The sequence below is a fragment of the Aptenodytes patagonicus genome, chromosome 18 (assembly GCF_965638725.1).
Source record: "Aptenodytes patagonicus chromosome 18, bAptPat1.pri.cur, whole genome shotgun sequence".
Classification (NCBI taxonomy): Eukaryota; Metazoa; Chordata; class Aves; order Sphenisciformes; family Spheniscidae; genus Aptenodytes; species Aptenodytes patagonicus.
Window position 1 is genome coordinate 6,366,042 of NC_134966.1, and position 22,179 is coordinate 6,388,220.

General features: G+C 45.7%; 1 protein-coding gene across 8 annotated transcripts; it reads left to right on the forward strand.

The window, feature by feature from the left end:
- The first annotated feature begins 982 nt into the window (after nt 1–982).
- On the forward strand, nt 983–21,015 carry GOLGA2 (golgin A2). Of its 8 annotated transcripts, none has more exons than XM_076355599.1 (28): nt 983–1,073; nt 2,408–2,530; nt 2,917–2,997; nt 6,442–6,576; nt 7,192–7,235; nt 7,384–7,447; nt 7,921–7,980; nt 8,454–8,534; nt 10,179–10,217; nt 10,718–10,780; nt 11,027–11,120; nt 11,789–11,895; nt 12,465–12,523; nt 12,769–12,910; nt 13,985–14,074; nt 14,256–14,363; nt 14,463–14,550; nt 15,068–15,414; nt 16,237–16,350; nt 16,625–16,849; nt 17,139–17,238; nt 17,326–17,414; nt 18,021–18,174; nt 18,342–18,409; nt 18,990–19,092; nt 19,348–19,454; nt 19,661–19,829; nt 19,936–21,015. In XM_076355599.1, exons 1-28 carry the CDS (start codon nt 1,026–1,028, stop codon nt 20,184–20,186), a joined length of 3,153 nt encoding a protein of 1,050 aa, XP_076211714.1. In that variant the 5' UTR covers nt 983–1,025; the 3' UTR covers nt 20,187–21,015. The 8 variants fall into 8 exon arrangements, 7 of the variants coding, with proteins under 7 accessions (XP_076211714.1, XP_076211715.1, XP_076211717.1 ...); XM_076355600.1 differs by having other exon boundaries at nt 15,071–15,414; XM_076355602.1 differs by lacking the exon at nt 8,454–8,534.
- Nucleotides 21,016–22,179: the final 1,164 nt, after the last annotated feature.

Sequence of the window (22,179 nt, forward strand, 5' to 3'; positions counted from 1 at the left end):
GGCACTGGCAGCAGCCGTATCCGATTCCCTGGGCTGACCACACGAGCCAAACTGCTGTTGCCGCATTTGGGAGGTCAAAGGACTTGGGAATGGGATCACACACCAGCAAAATCCATCTGCCTGTGCTAACCGTGACTTCAAAGGCGCTCAGACATCAAAGCGATGCACATAAAATAAAAAGCTATACAGATTTGTAGGACGCGCCCTACAAAGGATGAGGGAAGCCTGCCCAGCTCCCCAGGCTGGTTTCTAGCTGGTGTTTACTCTGGGCAATTGAGTCAACACAGGAGCAGGGAGCAGCGCAGGGTGACACACGAGGAGCGGGGCAGCGCAAGGGGTCACACAGGAGGAGCAGCGCAGGGCGTCACACAGGAGGAGCAGGGCAGCACAAGGCATCACGCAGGAGGAACAGCGCAGGGCGTCACACAGCAGGAGCAGCGCAGGGTGTCACGCAGCGGGAGCAGCGCAGGGTGTCACACAGCAGGAGCAGAGCAGCACTGGGTATCACACGAGGAGCGGGGCAGTGCAGGGTGTCACACAGCAGGAGCAGCGCAGGGTGTCACACAGCAGGAGCAGAGCAGCACTGGGTATCACACGAGGAGCGGGGCAGCGCAGGGTGTCACGCAGCAGGAGCAGAGCAGCACTGGGTATCACACGAGGAGCGGGGCAGTGCAGGGTGTCACACAGCAGGAGCAGCGCAGGGTGTCACGCAGCAGGAGCAGAGCAGCACTGGGTATCACACGAGGAGCGGGGCAGTGCAAGGGGTCACGCAGGAGGAGCAGCGCAGGGCGTCACGCAGGAGGAGCGGGGCGGCACAAGGCGTCACACAGGAGGAGCGGGGCAGCGCAGGGTGTCACTCGCTGACAGCCTGGACGGCACCGAATGGGCCGGTGAGAGGAGCGGCCGTTGGGCTCGCCGAGGGGCCGGGCCGCTCCGGCGGGAGCGCAGGCCGGGCCGGGGCGGAGCTTGGCGGCCGCCTCCGCCGCTCCCCGCCGTGGCTGACGTGGCCCGGGCGCGGGGCGGACATGGCGGACGGCAGCAGGCAGAGCAGGCTGGCGGCGGCCAAGAAGAAGGTGAGGGGCCGGCGGGGGACGGGACTGGACGGGACGGGCAGGCGGCGGCCGGGTTCCGCGGGCCTCGCGCGGATCGGAGCCGCCGGGCCGGGCCGGGCCGAGCCGGGCCTCCCCCGAGGGGCGCGGGCCAGGCCCGCCCGCCGCCGCACCGCTCGCTCCGGGCCGGGCTGCGGTGGGGGCCGCCGGGAGCCCCCGGGTGTCCGGCGCTGCGGCCGGGCCTTTCCGGCTGGCGGTCGCCCCCGGCCCGGGGCAGGCGGCTGGGGAGAGGCCGGGCCTGGGCTGCTGCGGTGCTGTGCGGTCTGCCTGGTTTGGTTTGGTTTGGTGGGTTTTCCTCCCCCTCGCCCGCCCCCCCCCCCCCTTTTTTTTTCCTTTTTCCCCTTTTTTTCCCTTAATTTTTTCCCCGGGGCGGCTTGGCCCCATCCGTACCGGCGGGATGCACCTCTGTGTCAAAGTCATACGAATGGGAAAGTGTCCTGGAGCAGTTCAGGCTTCCATTTTGAAATCCTCCGAATAATGGGATCCTTCTTCTCACTTGTTTTTTTCCCCACCTTCACTCCGAAGCGCGGCTGCAGCCGTCCCCTGCCCGCCCGGTGCCTGGCGCAGCGGGGGGACGGGGGGTGTTTTGTCTGAGATGGCATGGTTGGGTGCTGGTGGAAGTGGGTAATTTATATAACTACCTGGGACTCACTTGGTTTGGGGCTTAGATGTTCAATAACATACACAAAAATGCTGGAAGACCTAGCAGGATTCAAGTTACAGCTTATCAGACTAGCTTTTCCTGGGCAAAATGGCTATGATTTAAAAATCAGTTGTAGATTGCTTCTCCCCTTAGTTCACAGTTATTACAGTATCTGTATTAATATGTTATCTGTGGGGACGGTAATTTTCCTTCTTAAAATCTTTCACAGAGTGGAAGATCTTACTATTAGGCACTGCTTTTTCACTTTGCATTCAGGATTAATTGCCCTTTATTAATTTTACCTTACTGCTCTCAGTTATAACCGTACCCTCCCCCACCCCAAATATTTCTTTTAATCTCCTTTGAGTTGCAGTATGGAGTATCAAATTGTTTCCCAAGAACATCATTAGCTGTATACAAAAGTTGAACATTTACAACTCTGAGCCTCTTGTCATAAAGCCATCACACTAGTTCTTACTTTAGGCTTCTCTGGACTTGTTTTGATTCCCCCCCATGAGGGACAAACTCTTTGAAGGACATTTCTCTTGTCCTTACACTTGATCTGTCTTTTTACTCAGTGGAGTTTGGGGTTTTTTTGACATTATAGTCATAGAAGGCATATTCTGTTTGGACTTCACATATTCTTTTTTCACAGCTGAAGGAATATCAGCAGAAGAATAACCTTGGAGCAACTGCAGGAACCAAGAAAAACCGAAAAACTAAAGAAGGCAGTAGACCCGAGACTCCCACCAACGATGACCAGCAGCCTCCAGAGAACGTGAGTGTCTCGTTCTTTCTCCCAAATAATTTGCCGTCTCCTTGATCTTTGGTTTCCCGAACAACACGACTAGAGCCAGGAAAGGGTTATGCTGGTGTAATATATGAATGGTGTAGATGCCTGTGTTGCCAGTGTACGAAGTGTGCTACAATAGTTAGCAACTACCTCTACTGGAAGGTGCACGCTAGAGTCAGGGTATGTGCCGAAGTGGTGTCTGATCATACAATGCTGTTGCACAACCCTGTGTGTGTCCAGAGCTGCTCTTTCAAGGTGCGTGCTCCTAACGAGCTGGAGGATGCCGGTTTCTTTGGCTGCCTTTGATTGACGTTTTCTCTCTGTCCTTTTCTGAGCCGTTTCTCTTTCCCCTTTTCTTTCGCCTCCTTTAGATTCAGAACATTCTGAAGGTGCTGGTGTCAGACCTTAACCGCTCCAATGGGGTAGCCATACCCTCATTGGACAAGAGGAAGGTGAGGCAGTGCTTGTGTCCCTCGCCGTGACTCGCTCTCCCTACTGCATGCTTTGGGTTCTGTTTACACTGACCTCGATTTTTCGGATGGAGCCGTGTCCTGACATGTCCACTGTCAGTCGCTTGAGTTTTGTTGCTGTTTTTATTAACATGGAGCTATCTGTTACCATGCGTTTCCATTGCTCATAAGTGCTTGTTTCCTTCTGGTTTGTGTCAAACTTAACATGTGAAAAAGTGAACCTTGTCAAAAACTCTTCCTGGAGACAGCAGAGCTTTAAGGAAAACCAGGAATTTGGGGTGAGGCAATTAACTAACTGAACCGCTGAGGAAAACTGCACTAGGAAGAGGTAGTGTTTTCTTAGTCTGTATTTCTGCTTTATTTCTTAGAGCCTCGTTTCTGAAGGGCATGTTTCTGCTCATCTCCAGGCAAGCAGCTGCCCTAAGTAAGCTGCCTAGTTATTCCAGCCAACCCATTTTATGACAGGCAATGAAACTTGCACAGGTGATGTAGTCTGGCAAGTACTATGGGTTTAAATATGTTTAGGCAGGAAGTCAGATTCTTCGAGTCAAGCATTTACAGGCTTTAGCGTCTTCATATTCCCAAGCTTCTGAAGAGGAAAGGGCAGGAAGTACGCCAGTAAGCGACAGAAATGTGTTCAGGAGCAAACGTAAACAAACAGCCTTTTTAAAAAATGTATTTCAGACAGTTTATTTAAATAAGGCTCAAATTGTCATAGAAACTCAGGGAAGTAAAATTTTGTAGCCCAGAATTTTCTTCCAATTTTGTTGTACCAAAGCTCTGCTTTTCATTTTCACTTGTGGCATTTTGGTAGCTTGTTTCCCTACCATTGTTTCAATGTAGTTGTCATAAAGTAACTCATTATTATATTTACTGCATATCCATGTGTCTTCAGCAAGAAATAGAACTGTAGTAATCACCAGGGGTACCAGAGAGATGCAGTGAAACCTGCAAGATGAGATGGAGTTCACTCTGAATTGCCTTTGTATCCCTTTTCTCCTTTTTTTGTGTGATAATACAGCAGCTGTTCTGTCCAACACATGGAGTGAACAGCAGAAAGTTCCTCCAACTGGACCTTGTATGTGTAGGTTGTGTATCAGTAGAACTTGAGTGATGTGAAGACTTACTGCAAGCTTTGTGGGTGCTGGATGTGCCTGTCTTGCATCAGAAAGCATGTTTGGATTGAAGTTTCACTCTTGTCATGGGGACTGTTTTCACTTAATGCTCATAAGCTCAGTGTAAGTTAGATCTCGGAGAAAGAGACTTGTTTCACATTGGAGGGTGAGATAAAGATGGGTGGTCCAGTGCTGTTGCTGAGATGGCATTTGGTCTTGCAGTGAAGACCTACCTGTGTCTACAGTTTTAGTCCTGTTCTGAAAATGGAGAATTTATTCCTTCTATTCATTCTTGTTTTCCCAATTTTTTTTCTTCTGCTTCCTTAGCACGGAGAGATACATTTGATCCGATTGGCTGTTATGGAATTTGTGGATTGTTGTGTCTGAGGTTTTAGGAATAATTTGAAAACTAATCTTTAATTGCAATATGTAATGAAAGAAATACTTCTCTTTCCAGTTGCCGTCTTGTAAAAATCCTGAGTCAGGAAAATGCTGTTCAGAAGCTCACTTGATGCTTACAGGGCAGAAAAGCTGATCGTTGGCATCTGAGCTACTGCTGCCATTGGTGTCTTAATGTGAGGCAGACCCCTCCCATCTCACCCACTTCAGCTTTCTTGGCTGTGAAACACAGAAAACCCAACAAAATAGGAGCCTTTATGTGAAAGCAAATGGATCCTACTATATGCTAAGCTGAGCAGAATTACTAACTTTTTATTCTACATTATTAGAACCTCACAATGCATAATTTCCAGATAAGTCTGAAAATCTGGAGGTTTTTGCTCCTAATTCTTTCTGTTTCCAACAAATTCTGTTTCCAACAAATTCAGCTGTTCAAATAGTTTTTTGGGTTTTTTTTAAATTTATTTCAAAACTGCTTATAGTGGAGGAAGAAGGAAGGAGTTCTTGTGGTTAAGGCACGTTACTGGTTTTTGCATCTTGAAGCATTAAGCAAAAAGAACGTCCTGATCAGAAAAAAATTAAGGAAACATTTTTGAGATGTACTGGGAAAGATACTCCTTCTGTCCATCTGATGCTCTATATTGATGAGTGTCTGAACCAATAAAGGTGAAGTAACCTGTAGCTGGAGGAAGTAAGGGAGTTCCTGACCTTCCTATAAGCACCTAACATATATTGCTCCTTGAGAGCACAAGTATCTGTCCTGCTGAAAAGAAATTGAGAAAATTCTATTTGTTTCCCTCTGCAGTCTTCCAGCTTATTGCTTTCATTAAACCTGTCTTCACTGTTACTGTGTTCTTGCTGCTTGATTCATGAATGAAGTGCTGAGCAGGTAAACGGGGAATGCCAAGAGAGAGATTTCTTGTTTCCTGTGAAGTGCCAAGAAGGGGGTGACTGAAGTAAGAGGGAGCTCTTTCAGATGGAATAGCAGAGAGCTGCCATATATTGGTGGGGTTGAGTGTTGACAGCTGGTCTCATTTGCTTCATAGTGTTGTTAAATGATGATTTACCGGAGATGATGAAATAAAACAAATTGCCATAAAACACGAGAACACTGCTCTAGGCCTTTATGGCCCTCTGATGCTGTACAAGATAGATGAAATTGTCCAGTTCACTGTGACTTGGTAGAGGTGTCATCAGATGCTAGTCATCCTCCCACGAAGGCTGGATGAGAACTTGCATCGCTGTCCAGAAAGTTTTTTGGCCCTTCTCTTTTCTATTTAGATTCTTCTAGTCATGGGATTCATAGCTCCAGCAGGGCCACAGGCACCTGCTCCCAGCCACGCTGAGTTTGGCCTGTTCATAAATGTCCTGTTTCTAAACTTGTGGTCCATGGCATGCCACAAACTTCACTGAGTTTTAGATGGAGCATTTGAGTTTGACTAACCCAGTTTTCAAGTAGTCACTAAGCTGTTCTTTTCCATCTTAATTTGCATACAATGATCTTGTGTTTTCCCCAGACACATCTTGAAGATAGTGCTTTTCAAAGCAGAGTGACTACCATCTGGCTTTGCCCTCACTTGCTTTTTGGTGACTCCTTTGCGGTAAACCTAGCGTGTGAACTTAGAGTTGGGTGACGTTATTGCCCCACGTTGAAGAAGCGAGTTTGATTATGGGACACCGGTTCTTCAGACTGGCTCTGAGAGGGCACAGGCCTGGGACAGTGTTTGTTCGTGGATTGATGCAGTCACCTGTTTGCTCTGGGGAGAACACAGATTCCCTTCCACGTGTTTCTAAATGATTGATTGTTCACATCTGTCTAGTTTTCACAGGCAGATCACAGGGTGATGTGTTCATGTGTGTTTTCATTCATTTTGCATGAAGGCTGTAATTCCTGTGATGTGTTTTGTGACAGGCGTACTTTGACAGTGATGTTGCCACTCGTAATGCTGAACAGCTTGCTACCGATGTCCCTGTGCTATCTAACAGCAACAGTCTACCTAGTTGTGGTTCTGTTCTGCCTGCTCCTGGGAGCATGCAGCTGATACAGGTTTGTGAATCATCATGAATATTGCCATTGAACCATTGAATATTGGTTAGCGACACCACATTTTTTCTGAGAAAGATGATCTTCATAAATATGACTAGTTCAGATTTTCTCCTGTTAAAAATACTTCGTTCTCCACTCTCCATCTAGTCATCGTCTGTCTGTGAGAGCAGAGAGAGTACTAGCGTGCGCATGCCCCTGCGTCTCCCAAAGCTGCTATTTTCCTTCCCCTTCTCTCCTCTTTCATTAGCAGAAAGTGCCCTTAATAGGACAGAAGGTCTCCGGTCAGATCAATCTGCATTTCTTTTCACTACTTAAAGATTCAGTTGAAGTTTTTCCCAGCAAAGCAAAGTGTTGATTAAACTGGTAAATAGTAACAGCAAACATAAAGCCTGTAACACTTAAGTTTCTCCATTCAAAGAAACCCAGGTTCATGCCACTCAGAAATTATGTGTAAGCCAGGACTGAGTTGGTGGTTTGAAGTTCCTCTTTGGGAAGCAGTAATTACAGGTACTGTGGAACCCAAGCCCAGATGTAATCAAGTCTTAGTGACATATTCATAAATGTGACTCCCATCTTCTTTTACAGGCTTGTAAATTTTTGTGTTTCAATCCACAGATTCATGAAGCTGAGGATCATAAAAATGCTTTGGATGAGAACAGGTGAGTGTCTGTGTGTGTTTATCACACAGCTTTGCAACAGGATCCCAAAGTGTCCAACAAATTAAGGTTTTATTCCTCCCCAGTGTCGTTCTGATTTGGGCGGTTTTCTGGGAGAAATTTTCATTGCAAGGTCTTTCTTTGTTCCCAGGTCTTTCTCGTCTACAGAAAGTCTCCGCCAGTTGTCTGAACAACTCAATGGCCTGGTTTCTCAGGTACGGCCTCATTTTGATCCATTTATCCTATTAATTCTCTTAATGTTTGATGTGGAGCTTTAAGCAGTCAGCTCAAGAAAACACTTTTCAATCTCAGAGGTGTCTGCAGACATCCTACTAAACAATGAGATATTTAAGCATTGAGAAGCAAAACCTCCTGGTTTAGGAATGTAAAATTTCACCAGTAGGAAGAAAAGCAGAGTGGGATGAATGAACAGTATGTATTCATGGAAAGCTGTATTATTGATTTAGTGGAAAAGAATCTGAAGTCAATCTGCATAATTCACATCACTGTCACAGGGGGAGTCTGCATCTATGCTTAGCCAGAAAAGTATGTTTTCTGTACCTGTCTGTGTCACTACTTTGAAGTGAAAGGTGCTGTAAGAAGTAGTATTATGACAGTTGGTTCTTATTTAATAGTGATTTGGTGCCTTGGGGAATAAAACTGACTGACTTGACTGGTTTACTTCTAGTCTACGTCGTACGTGAATGGGGAGAGTGCTGTTTCTTCCACAAATATTAAGGAAATGGAAGTAAGTTCTCAGTCTATAATTTTTTTTTCTTCTTATTTGCTACTGTTGATCACTTATTGGGACTCTGTGCTTACAGCAGTGTGAATGAGACCTAACTGAATGCACAGTTCACATACATCACACGTCACTGTCTAGTGTTGTCTTGTGCTGTAATCGGGTAGCTGTGGTCAACAGTAGGAGGCAGGTATTGGAGGTGTTTCCAGTTTGGGGACTGGGGATAATCTGGCTTCCATGGAACTGCAGTTCTTTCTGATTCACTTTTATGTCAAAATGAAGCCTCGGCAGAAATGGATAAAATATGTTGACATCCCAGCTGCTTTTGTTGAAACCGTAGATTTTGTTTTGTTTGGAGAATCTTATTATATCAAACTGTGATAATGATTTATTTTTCTGTCCTTTTTAATTATTGCTTTTTTCCTCCCCTCCTCCTCTTCTGCTCCTTCCTTTTTCTCCTGTCTGCATGTGCCCATCAGACACGTTACCAGGAGCTGGCAGTAGCCCTGGATTCCAGCAATCTAACTAACAAACAGCTCGTTACAAAGATAGAGGAATTGGTAAGAAACAATCCAACCGACCAATTTGACATTGTCTCTGCTGCTCCTCCATGCTCTCTGGGTGTCTGTAAGGTTATGGCTTCTCTCATAGTGCCACAAGGAAGGCTGCTTACACAGCACTTTGTAAGGAACAAAATGGGCTGTACGGAAAACCTGTTAAGAGGATCAAAGTCTAAGGCCACTTGTGAATGTACTGGCTCATCTGAGGAACAAGAAACAGAGTTTTGTTGTTTCCATTTAAGTGTGCTCTGTTGATCTCATCATGCTTTCCCTGGATGATAAGCATCCTGATAAAATAGCTATTTCTGGTCCTGGTCTGAATCCCTGAGATACAGAATTCTGGTGCTGGCAGCAGTGTGAAGACCTGTTTCTGCAGGTGGTGATGCTGTTCTAAATATATCAGCAGAGCGGGAGCAATAGGTCTAAGAGAGAGCCTGGGGCTGGTTTCTGATCATATCCTCGGCTTCTCTTGGCACGATGAATGAACTGCTTTGTCCTGTGGCCTGCATGGATTTCTGCTGCTGCTTTTCAGCCTTCAGCTTTAACACTGCAAGAAATGCACCTAAGTGGAGTTGTTTCAGTCTGAAAAGAGCCTTTCTTGTGTGAAATACTTTTCCCCATTTTGTTCCTCTCTCGAACTACACTTTTCCCAAAGTTCAGCATTTCCCAGTGTACCCCATGACCCCTCTTGTTGTTTTACTTTTGGTTTGGGGTTATTTTTGTTCCATTTTGTTTCTTCCTGTCTTTTAGTTGGGCTGCAGAGGTACCTGGTATAGTGCACTGCCCACCCAGGATTCTCCTTGTTTGCCTGCTTTTCTGTTTGCCTGGCATTGTGTAGGGCCTTTGCTTTTCCTGGTTATGTTGTGCACTGGCATTGCTAGAATCAAAACCTCTAACTCATCCCTCTTCCATCTGTAGTCATGTTTCAAAATGCATTGAAGTAGTAGTAGTAAAGAAACAGCTTGGCCAATGTCCACTCTTTGGGAAGGGGAAAAATCTCCAAATACTTAGAATCACAGAATATCTCAAGTTGGAAGGGATGCTTCATCCATAAGATTGAAATTGGCTAGGACAGAATTATCCCTTTTCTTTGCATTTGGCCTCAGCTCTTTCTCATACCACCTTTTGCAGAAGCCTGCCAACGTAAGTGTGGCTCTGCATGACTTAAAGGCCAGTTGTTAAGTGGGATAAAGGTCTAAGGTCTCAGTTAAAGGAAAAGACTATGGTTTTTGTTTGGGTTTTGGAGGTGTTTTTTGTGTGTGTTTTAAAAGCATTTTTGGTGATTATCCTAATACACCAAGATTACTACGATTAATTTCATAGATGTGGGATGCAAGTTTAACTGAAGTTGGTGGATGCTCAGATACAGATGTACACGGGTTTCAGTAGTGGTATTTGAGAACAACTGTGGTAATGTACTGAGCAATGAAAAACATATCTGGCATATAAAGTATATTAGTGAAGGGAGCCCCAAATCTGTTATTTTTAATAGCTAAGATGAACTTCCTAGTCTTCTACAAAAAGGATAATGGAAATCCTATTTGCATTAATTTGGCATGTATCCTGCTTCATTAAAGTGAAAATGCATTTCAGCAGTATGAGAGTATTTTGTATTAATACTGGCGCATCAATTTTCTTCTGTAGAAGCAGCAGAACCAAGAAGCGGTGAATCAGCTGGAGAAGGTAAAGTGTGTCCTATTTTTGGATAGATACAGAAATAGGCGTCTGTTTCTCTGAGGACTAGAAAGCATAGTGGACTGTGGCGCAGGCCTGCGTGATCTTGTTTCATTTGTAGCATAAGGTTGAATATTTTGACTTCATGAGTTAGGCCTGGCAGGTAGCGCTCTTATTTTGACAAAAGCTAATATTTAAATGCTCCAAGTATTGGAGGACTGCAGTGGAGGCAGGAGATTACCGTTTGAGTCCTTGCCAGTAGTTTGCATTCCAAACACTGCTACATTTATGCTAGCAGTGATTGCGCTATGCTGTCATTGCTATTCTAGGATGGATAAATAATGAAGTAGTTCAAATAATGGAAGACTGAAGTATGTCTTTAAAAATACTGGTATCATTTAGACGCTGGAAGTACTACCAATGAATCACTGCTTTTTTAGTTTGACATAAAACAACAAGGGTTAAATATTTACATTTTTGTGCTGAATAGACATCATTTGTTTATACAGGAAAAGAAGGAGTTCGAACAGAAATTTTCTAAAGAGCAAGCAGCACTGAGGGAACAGCTACAGGTAAGGCAGAGCCTCCATTACAGTAATATCATCTGGCTCCTGCTGTTTTCTGGATTACTGACCACTCACAGTCTTCATCCTGGAAGCCATGAGTCCATTCCTTCAGGAAAACTGGGAGTCAGTCAGCCAGACCGTACTCAACTGCAAGAGCTCTTTACCTTCACTGAATTAGCCTTGTGTGGCAACAGTGACGTTGCAGTTACAAGCAAAGAAGTTTTGCGCTGAGCTGATTTTCCTTTTCCAAAGGTTCATATCCAGACTATTGGAATTCTAGTTTCTGAGAAGTCTGAGTTGCAGACAGCCCTTGGACATACTCAGCAAGCAGCACGGCAGAAATCAGGTAATTAACTGCGAGCACTCCAGCTCAAGCTGTTGGTTAAGCTGTGGATTTCAAGTCACAGACATGATAGTTGCTGGCAGCCAGCTCACAACACTCACTGACTCCTTAATGAGCAATCCTTGGCACCATCACTGCTTCTGTCATCATAGCTGCCCCCAAATGGGAGCCTCTTGATCCCATGGCAGTTGAGGTTCTTTGTGCATCACTAAAGCCTTGTCAGCCCTGTTTGGGCCTGGTGACTACCCCAGACTGTTCTTTTCTTGACTTTCTTCTGATTCTTTTAAAACTTTGTTCCCTTTTCTCCGCCCTCCCTTCCACACAGTTGTCACGTTAATGTAGGTTTTACCTGAGCCTTTCATTCTGAACTAAATTTGAGCAATTTATTCTATTAAGGGAAAAAAAAAAACCCCAAACAACATATTGTCTGTTGTTCTGCAAAGGAAGTTTCATCCTCTCCCTCTAAAAGTGAGGAAGGTAGTTACAGAGAGCTTTACTGCCCAGAGTTGCTAGTGATTCACCTGTAGAGCCAGGAGTGGAACCAGGTCTACTGATTTACAAAGCTCTGTGCTGCTTTAAGAGTTTGTTGACAAAGTAGAAAGTGCTGTTCAGCCAGTTCCAAAAAGCTCTTTGTGGTCTAGCCTCAACTGACTCTGCTCTGACTTGTTCAGGAGAAGCTGAAAACCTTGCTGCTCGTTTACATTCATCTCGCCAGAGGGTATCAGAGCTAGAACGTACTTTGTCCTCCATCTCTATGCAGCAAAAACAGTCAGAGAAGGTAAGAGTCACCTCTGTTTATGCTTAACCAGCAGCTCTGCCTTTGGCTATTTGCTTGTTGCTATGCTACTGCAAAGTCTGTAGTCCCTGCTTAGAGAAGAGACAGAAATTAACCTTGTTAATTGTTAATTAACCTTGTAAAGCCCTGTATTCTCCATCATCAAGGCAAACTTCATTCAGGTTTCTGTGACCACTAATCATATGGTCCAGTTGCTGTCATCAGATCTGGCACCTTACTTCATTAGTCTTGCCAGCTCCACACAACAGAAGCCTCACTGAGACCTTGTCCCAGGCGGGTCTCCCATCAAACAGACACTTTAGTATTGAGATTAATCCAGAAGTTTGCAGAAATAACCTCATGTTCAGTTAGTAGCATCACATTTGAAAAGACCGAGCAGACTTATTCCTGGCAAATTCAGGAGGTTCTAAGCAAACCTGTCCTGAGGATTTTGCCAGTTATGACCTTTTCCACTTTAGCTGATCTGCTAAAGATGAAATGAAGTATTTTTTGAACATCTTATTTGTTTGGCTAAAGTTTGTAGCTGAATCAATACTTTCCTTTTTCTCCAGCATAATAAAGAGTTAGTGAAGGAGCGAGACAACCTGAAACTGGAACTGTACAAACGGAGGTAAGTCCATTCTGCTTGTTACTGCAGAGTAACACTACTCTTCTCAGTAGAGCCACAAAACATAAGGGGCACAGACCACAGGTGGTGACTTGGGGGGGTTGGATATTCAATTTAAAAAAAAAAAAGTCACTAGATGTGATGTTTCTGTGATTCTAGCTGCTATGAAGAACTGGATTGTAAATTTATAACATGGACATCAGCAAATGTACATATAGTGATGCCACTTAATTTTTCGTTTGTTTCAGCAAAAGTAGTGAGGAAATAAAGCAGCAGAATTCGGAGCTGTCAGAGAAGGTTCACTCCCTGGTTTCCAAGAACTCAGCTATGAAGTTGGATATGGAGGATTTGCATAAGAAACTGGAAATGGCTGAACTGATGATTCAACAGGTAGCCATAATACTTCTGGGATGTGAGGGTAGCTCACACTGATCATTGTAAGACTTTGCTTCCAACAGTGGGGGTAGGACTTAACTCTTGTTTTTAAAGGACGGCGCAAAATACCATCAAGACATCCTCTTCATAAAAGGCTCTCAGTGAGGCCTCTGAGGAACAGAAAGTCTGTATTCTAAGGAGTTGGAGCAGTAGATTGAAAGACATTGTGACACTGGTCTGCTAAAAGAACGCTATACAGTATGAGAGGGTGACTGAACATACCAAGTGTAAAAATACGGTGACTTGGCCTGCTTGTATCTGTTCAGCATTTTGGTTACTCAGTTGTTGTGCAGTCTCATTGAGAAACCAGTTGAGTAGGGGTGGTGTTTGTACCCACCCTTGGCAGAAGGTGATGATTTGGACAGTGGCAACTTGAAAGTCAGCTGGGGAAAGTTAAGAGGAAGCAGCCAGTTAGAAAGGGAATGCATGAAGCCAGCTGTTAGCAGTTCAGAGAGCAAGCTTGGTGTTAAGGTGAGCCTGTGAGGGAAGAAACTGCTCTTTTTTTCTTTTCTTTTTTTTTTCCCCTCAGACAGTGGCTTAAGTTACCCTTGAAATAAAGCCAGCTGCTACTCTTCTGGGAAAAGTACCGTGTCTCAACTGAACCAGCCTTGCTACTTAGTCCACTGACATGCTCCAGACATTGGCTTTAAATTCCTGACATGTTTTACAACCTTTAAGGTCACAAGCTTTTATACCATCTGATCTGGCTGTATAATACAGACTCTGGAAATGCATAAAGTTTCTGAGTCAAATGATGTGATTAAAGTGCATTTTCTTAATTAAAAAAACATAAATATAAAATTGGTAGGGAGGAGCCGCCTAGTTCAACCTGTTTTACAGGGCTAAAATCTAAGCTTTTTGATTTTAATCCCCCCTTTTTTTTTCATTGAACTTCACTGTGAGTTGGAGCACTTTAAAGAACTATAGAAGGTTACAACATGGATCATGTGGCAGGTTACTATCAGGGGAAAGGCTATGCAGAAATTGAGTATTAACATTTTGCCCTAACTTTGATTTTTTTGTTGGCAGTTCTCAAATCAGGCAGGGAGCCTGGATGCAAACCAGCAGTTGCAGATGGCACTGGAGGAGAAGGCGAGCCTGGAAACCCAGGTTGCTCAGGTAAGAGGTGGTATGAAATATGGTCCAAATCTTGACATCTGTAAAGAAACTTGTGTGGCAGAAGAATGCAGCCTGAGCTTTGCATTCACACTGGTTTCTTCAAGCTTTATCCCTTAAGCGGTCACTGCCAAATTTATTTAGCCAATATGATTTTCTTTGTGTTTTATTTTGTTTTGAACAGCTCTCAGAGTCACTTCACCAGCTCCAGGCAGAAAGAGATCGGTATGTAGAGAAACTGAAGGAGGAGCGGAGCATTTGGCAGCAGCGGGTACAGCAGCTCTCTGAGCAGGTAATATCAGGGGCAGTATCACAGCTGCTTTTGACAAACGTGGGCAGGAGTAAATGCACCATGAACATTGTTTTAACTTTCACTTGTGTGGCCTTGCAGGTCCACACAATGGCAGAGGAGAAGGAGAAGCATATGGCCCAAATTCGGGAGCTGGAAGCCAATGTTACAGAGCTGTTGAGCAAATCAGGTAGGGCTTCCAAAGTGGGGCTTCGCGCTGCAGAGTACCAGCTGGTTAGCTCTGTCCCCACTGTGCAGGAACTTCTGCACACGAGTTGCAAGTAGGTCTGATGCTCCGAAGCTGTGAAGGCAGCTGAAAGCCTGGTGGTGACCCAAAGAAACCTTTCATGCTAGCAAACAGCAAGTGAATTACTTCAAATAATTGACCAGCAGATGTTTATGTCTTTAGTATCTGCCTGACTGTACTGTCAGCCTCTCTGGCCCAGGAGTTCGGGGTGGCAGGATGCTCTCGCTGGGGCTGTGAGGGAGTTAGCAGCACACGGCAGGATGCTGTGCTTGGTTTTGGGGTCATTTTGCTCCTTCGTTCCTCTCAGTGCCCTGCAGTGAGGATTGGGTACTACAACTGGTGATACCTTCTGGGTCATAGAGCCCTATAGGTTGGGGTATGCTTTGTGTATGTAATAGTGATGTGTATTACACAGCGATTTAGCCCTTTGACTGAGCTGGCTTTGATTCCATTTCCTCAGCAGTTAAGCCCATGGATATTGAGCCTTCCTCACCAGCAGGGCCCACAGCAGCTGAGCTGAGTCTGCAGGAAGAGATCCAGCGGCTGCAGCAAGAGAAGGAGGAACTGCATGGGCAGTACCAGGCCCAGGTCCGGGACAACGAGCAGCTGAGCCACCTCAACCGGGAGCAGGAGGAGCAGCTGCTGGAGCTTGAGAAGGCTGTGCAGCGCTACAACGAGGAGTCTGTGGACAGACAGCAGATCCTGGAGGACATGCAGAGTGACAAGGCCACAATCAGTAGGGCACTGAGCCAAAATCGGGAGCTGAAGGAGCAGCTGGCTGAGCTGCAGAATGGGTTTGTCAAACTGGTATGTCTCTTTCGTGCATCTTTTCGCACTGCTTCCCTCACTGGTGCAATCCTTTTGTAGGACAGATGTAAAAAACTGGCAGAAGCATGATCCGTCTCTTGTCCTGTGAGGCTATGGATGCTCTGTCTTCTGTGATACATACTGCCACGCCAGGAGGTTCCCTGTAATTCCTTACTCCGTCAGGTGCTCTGGCAGATGAACCAGTATCTTTGTCCAGAGCAGTTTCCTTTTCCCTCTCATCCCCTGGCAGTCAGGCTGTTTTCTTCCCTGAGTATTCCTCCTGCCCTTTTACCCTTGAAGATACCCGTTTTCTGTTCCCCGTATTTGCCCATGAGGAAGAAGTTCTCGGGAGTCTTCTCTCCTGCTGCTGTCATTCTTATCCGTCCTGGAGCTGAATCCTTACTCTAGCTTTTTCAATGCAGCAGCTTCCCCTTTGGGGCCCTGGCAAACTGACACATGGTCTAGCCGCCGATTTTTCTTTAGTCCTTTCTGAACTCCTTCTTTTTGAATGTCTGTGGCTCTGTTTGGGATATTCGTACCACCCATCTGCTTTGGAGCTGACAGGCTGTGTGATGTGCCAGGCCTCTTCTTGGCACTGTCCCAGCACTGATTCCCCTGGCTCTTTCCTTGCTCTTCTCCCATCTTCTGAACCTTTCTGTAAGTTATTTACTGCCCTGAACAGTCGATTTATGGCCCTTAGTTACACCCCAGAATAACACGAGGGATGGCACCCTGTTGTATGGGGAATGAACATGGTTTATTGAGAGTGTATGTTTATGGTGGTTGGGGCAATTTCCTTATACAGTGGTAACTGTCTTGCAGACAAATGAAAACATGGAGGTTACAAGTGCCCTACAGTCAGAGCAACATGTAAAGAAGGAGCTGGCCAAGAAGCTTGGGCAGCTGCAGGAGAACCTGGGGGAGCTCAAAGAAACGGTAAGCAAGAGCCGGTGGGATGGCAGGGCAGGTATGTAGCGGTTTATGCAAACTGCTGGCAACTTTCCAAACTTTGATGGACAGATGGAAATTGGTGCTGTAATGATCAAGCTGGGAGCCTTCCCCCGTCGTCTGCTGTCTGATGTGGGGGCAGATGGTGGCTGCCTGCCTTGTTGGTGGCTTTGGGGCAATGCTGACAGTTTGGATCATGACACAGGGATCAGCTTTTCTGGCAGAAATGGTTTGATGTGATGGTTCAATCTTGTTATGTTAGCTGGAACTGAAAACACAGGAGGCTCGGGGGCTGCAGGAGCAGCGGGACCAGTACTACAGCCACTTACAACAGTACACCGTGGCGTACCAGCAGCTGTCTGCTGAGAAGGAGGAACTGCACAAACAGTACTTGCTTCAGATACAGCTTATGGATCGGCTACAGCACGAGGAGGTTCAGGGGAAGGTGACAGTGGAAATGCACCTGAAAGAGCTGCAGCAGACGAAGGTAACAGTAAAAAGGGGCAAGTGGAAAGACGGGAGGAAAAGTGCTTAACTACATTAATTATTAATTGAGTGAAAGGTTGGACCAGATGATCTTTCACAGTCCCTTCCAACCTGGGCTGTTCTACGATTCTGTCATTACATCCTGTGCAATACAGGTGAATGATACTTGTCTGGAGCAGAAGCACTGGGGCTTTTTTGTGTGTGTGTGTGGTGCTACTGCCTGAAGATGTAGTGACTGTTTGCAGTCTGGCTTGCACAGGTTTCAGTGATCTTCTGCTTCTCTCTTGCAGGAAAGTCTGGAAGCTGTAGCTAAGGAAAACAAAGAACTGCAGGCCCAGATCAGTCAATTAGCAGCAGACCTGGATGGCAGGATTTTGCACCGACTAGATGGTGAGTAGCTGCAGCTGGTCTCCAGGGAGGAGGTAGAGCTGGGCTCTCCGGGGTATTACCTCTTTGTTCACCTTCCTCCTTTTACAGGAGATGGAGTTGAAAGTGAAGCAATGACCGAAGAAATCCAAACATCTTCATTTGTGATCCCAGAGAAGTTTGAAAGCCATGAAGAAATGGTGAGTCTTAATGGGTAGAAAAGCCTTTGGTTTTAGTTCTAAACAAACATCTAGGAGGCAGGTTAAATTGCAGGGAGGTTCCACTGGGTGCACGGAGCAGGCTGTTTATCAGCTGTGATCCCTACCAGCAGAGGCGCAGTGATGAGGGCAGCGTAACAGTTCCTTGTGCATAGCAGCAAAAAACCAAGACTTCTGCAGCATCCTTGCAAGATAGGCTGGAAGTCTGGCAGTGGCTTTAATTATGAAGACAACTCGGTTGGCAGAGTCACTCTCTCATTACGATGATGATGTTCTCTTTAGTTTGAAAGGCAATTTGGAAATGGTGTCGATTATCTACTAGATTTTTCTGTAAGTACAGTCATAATTGGAAAATACTGCTATCAAACAGGTATCATGAGAGCTAGTATTTAACCTGCATATTTGTACTACTTGGGAATGAGAAAAGATGCAGTAGTTGCTGCCTGGTTTAGTTCCAGGGCAGTCACTTAGTACTTTGGTTTCGTAGCCGTAAATAAAATGGGGTAAACTGTTACTCTGTCCTGAAACGCACGACTGATTGTGCTTCACACAGGAGAAGCACTAATGTGCATGCTCTGGAATTCTTAGGTCGCTTTCTTGACATCTGCCATGTGCCAAGTGGAGAAGGAGCGAGAAGATATGAGGCAGCAGCTGGCTGCTCAGAAACAGCAGTGCAGAAGCCTCCTGCAGCAAATAGCAGCTCTTAGGCAGGAGCAGCAACATAACGTCATGCTGGGCGGAGGTAAAACTTTGGTGCAGTTTGGGGCCAGTGTGAATATGGAGGCATGCCTCGGCCAGCTGTGCTGGCTGCTGTGAAACAGATCTACAGGTTTTGTGAGTGCATCACAAAATTGTGAATCCTCCTTGTGAGTCCAAGGAGGAACTGTGAATTACACCTGTCCCTTCCAGATTCCACTATGGATACTGTTCCAGTGGAGGTTCACGAGGCTTTGAAAACTGCCATGGAGAAACTACAGGTAAGCAAAGGATCGCCTCTTTTTTCAGCCCCGCTACCCTGCTCAGCTAGACTTTCATCCAGTGTCAGACTCTTATAGCACACACAGACAAATTGTAGGGGATTAAGTAGCAGATGTTCCATAATAATAAGCTACTTCCTAAAAAGCTTGTCTCAGCACAGGAAAGCTTGCAGCAGTAACTCCCCTCCCACCCCCCCCCAAGACTGTGAGTCTAAGGGCCTAACACTCATCTGTGGTCTTTTCCTAAAGAAATAGCTGAAAAACAGACTGAATATCTTCACCCTGCTTGGATGAAGCAGGTGGTCTGCAGTCTTGGAGCCGAGTACGACCAGAGTTGTGCTGTCCCAGCAATGAGAAGGTTAAAAGGCACTTTGTTTCATCAGCCCTTCTGCTTCCCAAAATACAGAGATGCTTTTTTACACCTTCTCTAGCTTGCTATCTTCTCTCTGTTCCTTTTTAGCATCAAACTGGAGACAAGTTGTAAAGGCAGCAAGATTTGTTCCCTGGGGTGTCGTCTTTAACACGGGTATTCTCTGTACATGAAGCAGTTCAGATGATTGATACCAATTTTTGTGTTCAGTCCCGTTTCACAGACCTGATGCGTGAGAAAGCTGATCTGAAGGAACGGCTAGAAGAGTTAGAACATCGCTGCATACAGCTGTCTGGGGAAACAGACACCATTGGTATGTTTAGGCAACACCAGCACAAACTAAAGCTTGCTCAATGCATTATTTATTTGGGGAATAGAAGGTCCCCAACAGCTTTTGGAGCTGAAGCCCTCCAACTACCAAGCAGTTCAGGTCTCCTACTGCTGCCTAACTAGGCTAGATCTCCAATCCAGGGTTGGATTTGCTGGATCCTCACGCCACATAGTTCTGTGCTCACCGTAAGGCTTGTACCCCAATCATGCTAACACTTACGCTTCTCTTGTATTCCAGGGGAGTATATTGCATTATACCAGAGTCAAAGGGCTATCCTCAAACAGCGACACCAGGAGAAAGAGGAGTACATCAGCAGATTGGCTCAGGATAAGGAAGAGATGAAGGCAAGGAATCTTTTCTGTACTCCTCCTCCAAGCAGGGCAGGCCTGGGGAGCCTTTGCACAGTCCAAACCTGCACGTGTTGTTCTTCAGCTAGCTTTAACTTTGAAGTTGCTGATTTTGTGACAGAGGCAGGACTGCAAGCTGTAATGCAGTGTTTGTGGCCGCAGGGATGTGCACATTTCATAGGCTTTCTTTTACTTTGGTGCAGATGAAACTACTGGAACTGCAGGACTTAGTGATGCGCCTGGTCAGGGAAAGAAATGAATGGTACAGCAAGTACGTAGCAGCTGCTCAAAACCCAGAGCTGTTAGCAAGTCAGAACGAAAGCGTACTTCCAGTGGAGAGGCGCATTGAACTGAATGCCACTGATGGGGAAGGTAAGCTGCAGCCAGGACAAGTTATGTAAAATGGAATAACCCGAGGTCTCACTGTTGTGCATGGATGGGAAGAGTTACCTGCCTGCCTCGTCTGTGTTCCTTACAGGGTTACGAGAAGTGAATTTATCAGATGAAGCAGAACAAGAGGCTGCTGTTCTTCATCAATCCGGTTTCTCCCCTATTGACAGTAAAGCTGCTCAGCCAAGCCAAGAGGACCCCACAGCAAAGCAAATAATGCAGCTTCTCAGAGAAATCCAGAACCCTCAGGAGAGGCTGGGCTCCCTGCTGGAAAACCCGTGCATTCCCTTCTTCTACCGTGCTGATGAGAACGATGAGGTCAAAATCATGGTAGTTTAAGTGGCGCCAAATCTTACTTACAGCAATTTTCTATGAGCCTGAAAGGACTTAACCGACTTGTACATGCCCATACCTCTGCTCAGTGCCCTTGGTCAGAACAGATACCTACTTTAAAGACATCAGGAAAGAACAATTGCACAGATGGAATTTGAGCATCAGACCTCATCCTCTCTTTCTCTTTCTTCTGTTACTTTGTGTGCTTGGAGTACAGGCAGACTCGAACTAATCCTGGGAGGCAGCTGGCGCTGGTGCTTCACCTGGGCTAGATGCAGGCTGGGGGGAAGGGGATTCCATGACTTTGGGCAAAATGACTTAATCCCTTGTCCCAGACTCTGCTGCTAGCAGCCAGCGTCACAGCAGTGACTGAGCAGCGGTTCTGATCCATCGCTCGTGACTGTAATCGGCCTAGCTCCTTCCAGGGCTCCCAAAGTAACTAACTTATTCTGCTAACGAACTCTTTGGACTATAAACAGGTTGGGTTTGTTTCATACTGTGCATCTTAAACTTCCCCCTTCCTTCTGCAGCCTGCCTCTTGCAACTGTATCTGAAACCAGCCTTGAACAGCCAAAAGAGAGAGGCTCCTGGCTAGCTGGGCAGCACTACAGACCCGTTTACTCTCATTGCTAGGGGAAGGGACCGAGGGTTGCCTTTTGAGTCTTTTTGGTTACTTGACAAAGCTTTATGTGATTCTTGGGAGTGGGGTGGAAATGTAACTGCACTTTGAAGGATGATGTGTTTCACTTGTATGTGTCTGAAGGTTTTATTTATTTAAAAAAAATGGGAGAAATAAGTAAAAGGAAACCACTTAATAAACATGCTTTGTTTTGAATTTCTGGACTCTAGGGGTTCTAGCTCTCCGTCACTTACACATCCTCTTCTCCCATTTTGGTAAGGAGTGCATTAGATGGGTGGAATCCAAGATCCTGTGGCCCCTGTTTAAGTTCCTGGGACACACACCAGCAATAGAGGTGTCACCTGGCACTGCCTTCAAGCTGCAGCCCTAATTCTAAGGAGAAAACAAAACACAGTAGGAGGAGAGCATCCCCCGAAGCGGCAGCAAAGCAAAGCCCTTGGGTGTGCAAGTGTTGAAGTGAACTGCATGTAGATACCCTGCAGCTAAATTTGCCTTTCGGGCAAGGACGGCCTGTTCCTAGGAAGGTTAATTTCAACAATGGAGTTTTAAGGAAAACTGCAGGGGAGGTTTAAGGGACCTGACCGTCACAGCTGTGCGATCCAAACACAGGAGCCTGGGCTAGTGCCTCAAGCACCTGTTAACCTCCCTGTTAACCTGTCAAAAGAGATGCAAGCACAGGACCACAGTATCAATTTTGGGGTTTGTCAATGACGAAGAGAGAGAATTCATTTCTTCTGGGTCCAAGTTGGTCAAGCTTTACACAGCATGGTAGAGAGCTTTTCTCCTAATGCCAGAAGCAGATTAAGTTGGTTTGGTTTTGGTTTGTGGTTTTTTTTTTTTTTTTTAAATGGTTCATTTTAATTTTTCCATATACAACTGAAAAAAGCGTACACAGAACAGTTAGTGCTTTCCTGCAAACCCCCCGGGGGAAGAGGGAAGCTGTTTTTTGAACTCCTTTCATGTGAATAGCACCAGCAGTGTCTGTCTGTTACTAGCATAACATAAGTGTCAGGGGCTCCCAAGCTCCTGGCTGCATGGGTTTGTGTACATAGTATATCCCTGTAAAATGCTGTATATTCCTTGAAGAGAGACTAAGCCTTTTGCAGTGTTTATGCCTGCTCAGGCTATTCATAAATCTGTATCATAACTAATGGGGGCAGGGCTGTGATTTAATACAGAGCATTATTATAAATGGAATAAATATTTATAGGGTGTTCTATGCTAGTACTGTGAAGGAGACAACAGCGAAGAAGGTCTGCAGTCTGTTGCAGAGGTGACTTAATCCTGTTACAAATTTGCTTTCTGAATAAACTTATTCAGATGGGCACTGACTAGATGTATTTCTTCTGTTTAGATCAC

Bases quoted from the DNA above. Each gene is read 5' to 3' on its own strand.
- GOLGA2 (XM_076355599.1), top strand. From the start codon at position 1,026: ATGGCGGACGGCAGCAGGCAGAGCAGGCTGGCGGCGGCCAAGAAGAAG. The intron at 7,981-8,453 runs GTAAGTTCTCAG...TGTGCCCATCAG, and splicing joins CAAATATTAAGGAAATGGAA to ACACGTTACCAGGAGCTGGC. The intron at 18,175-18,341 runs GTAAAACTTTGG...TGTCCCTTCCAG, and splicing joins TAACGTCATGCTGGGCGGAG to ATTCCACTATGGATACTGTT.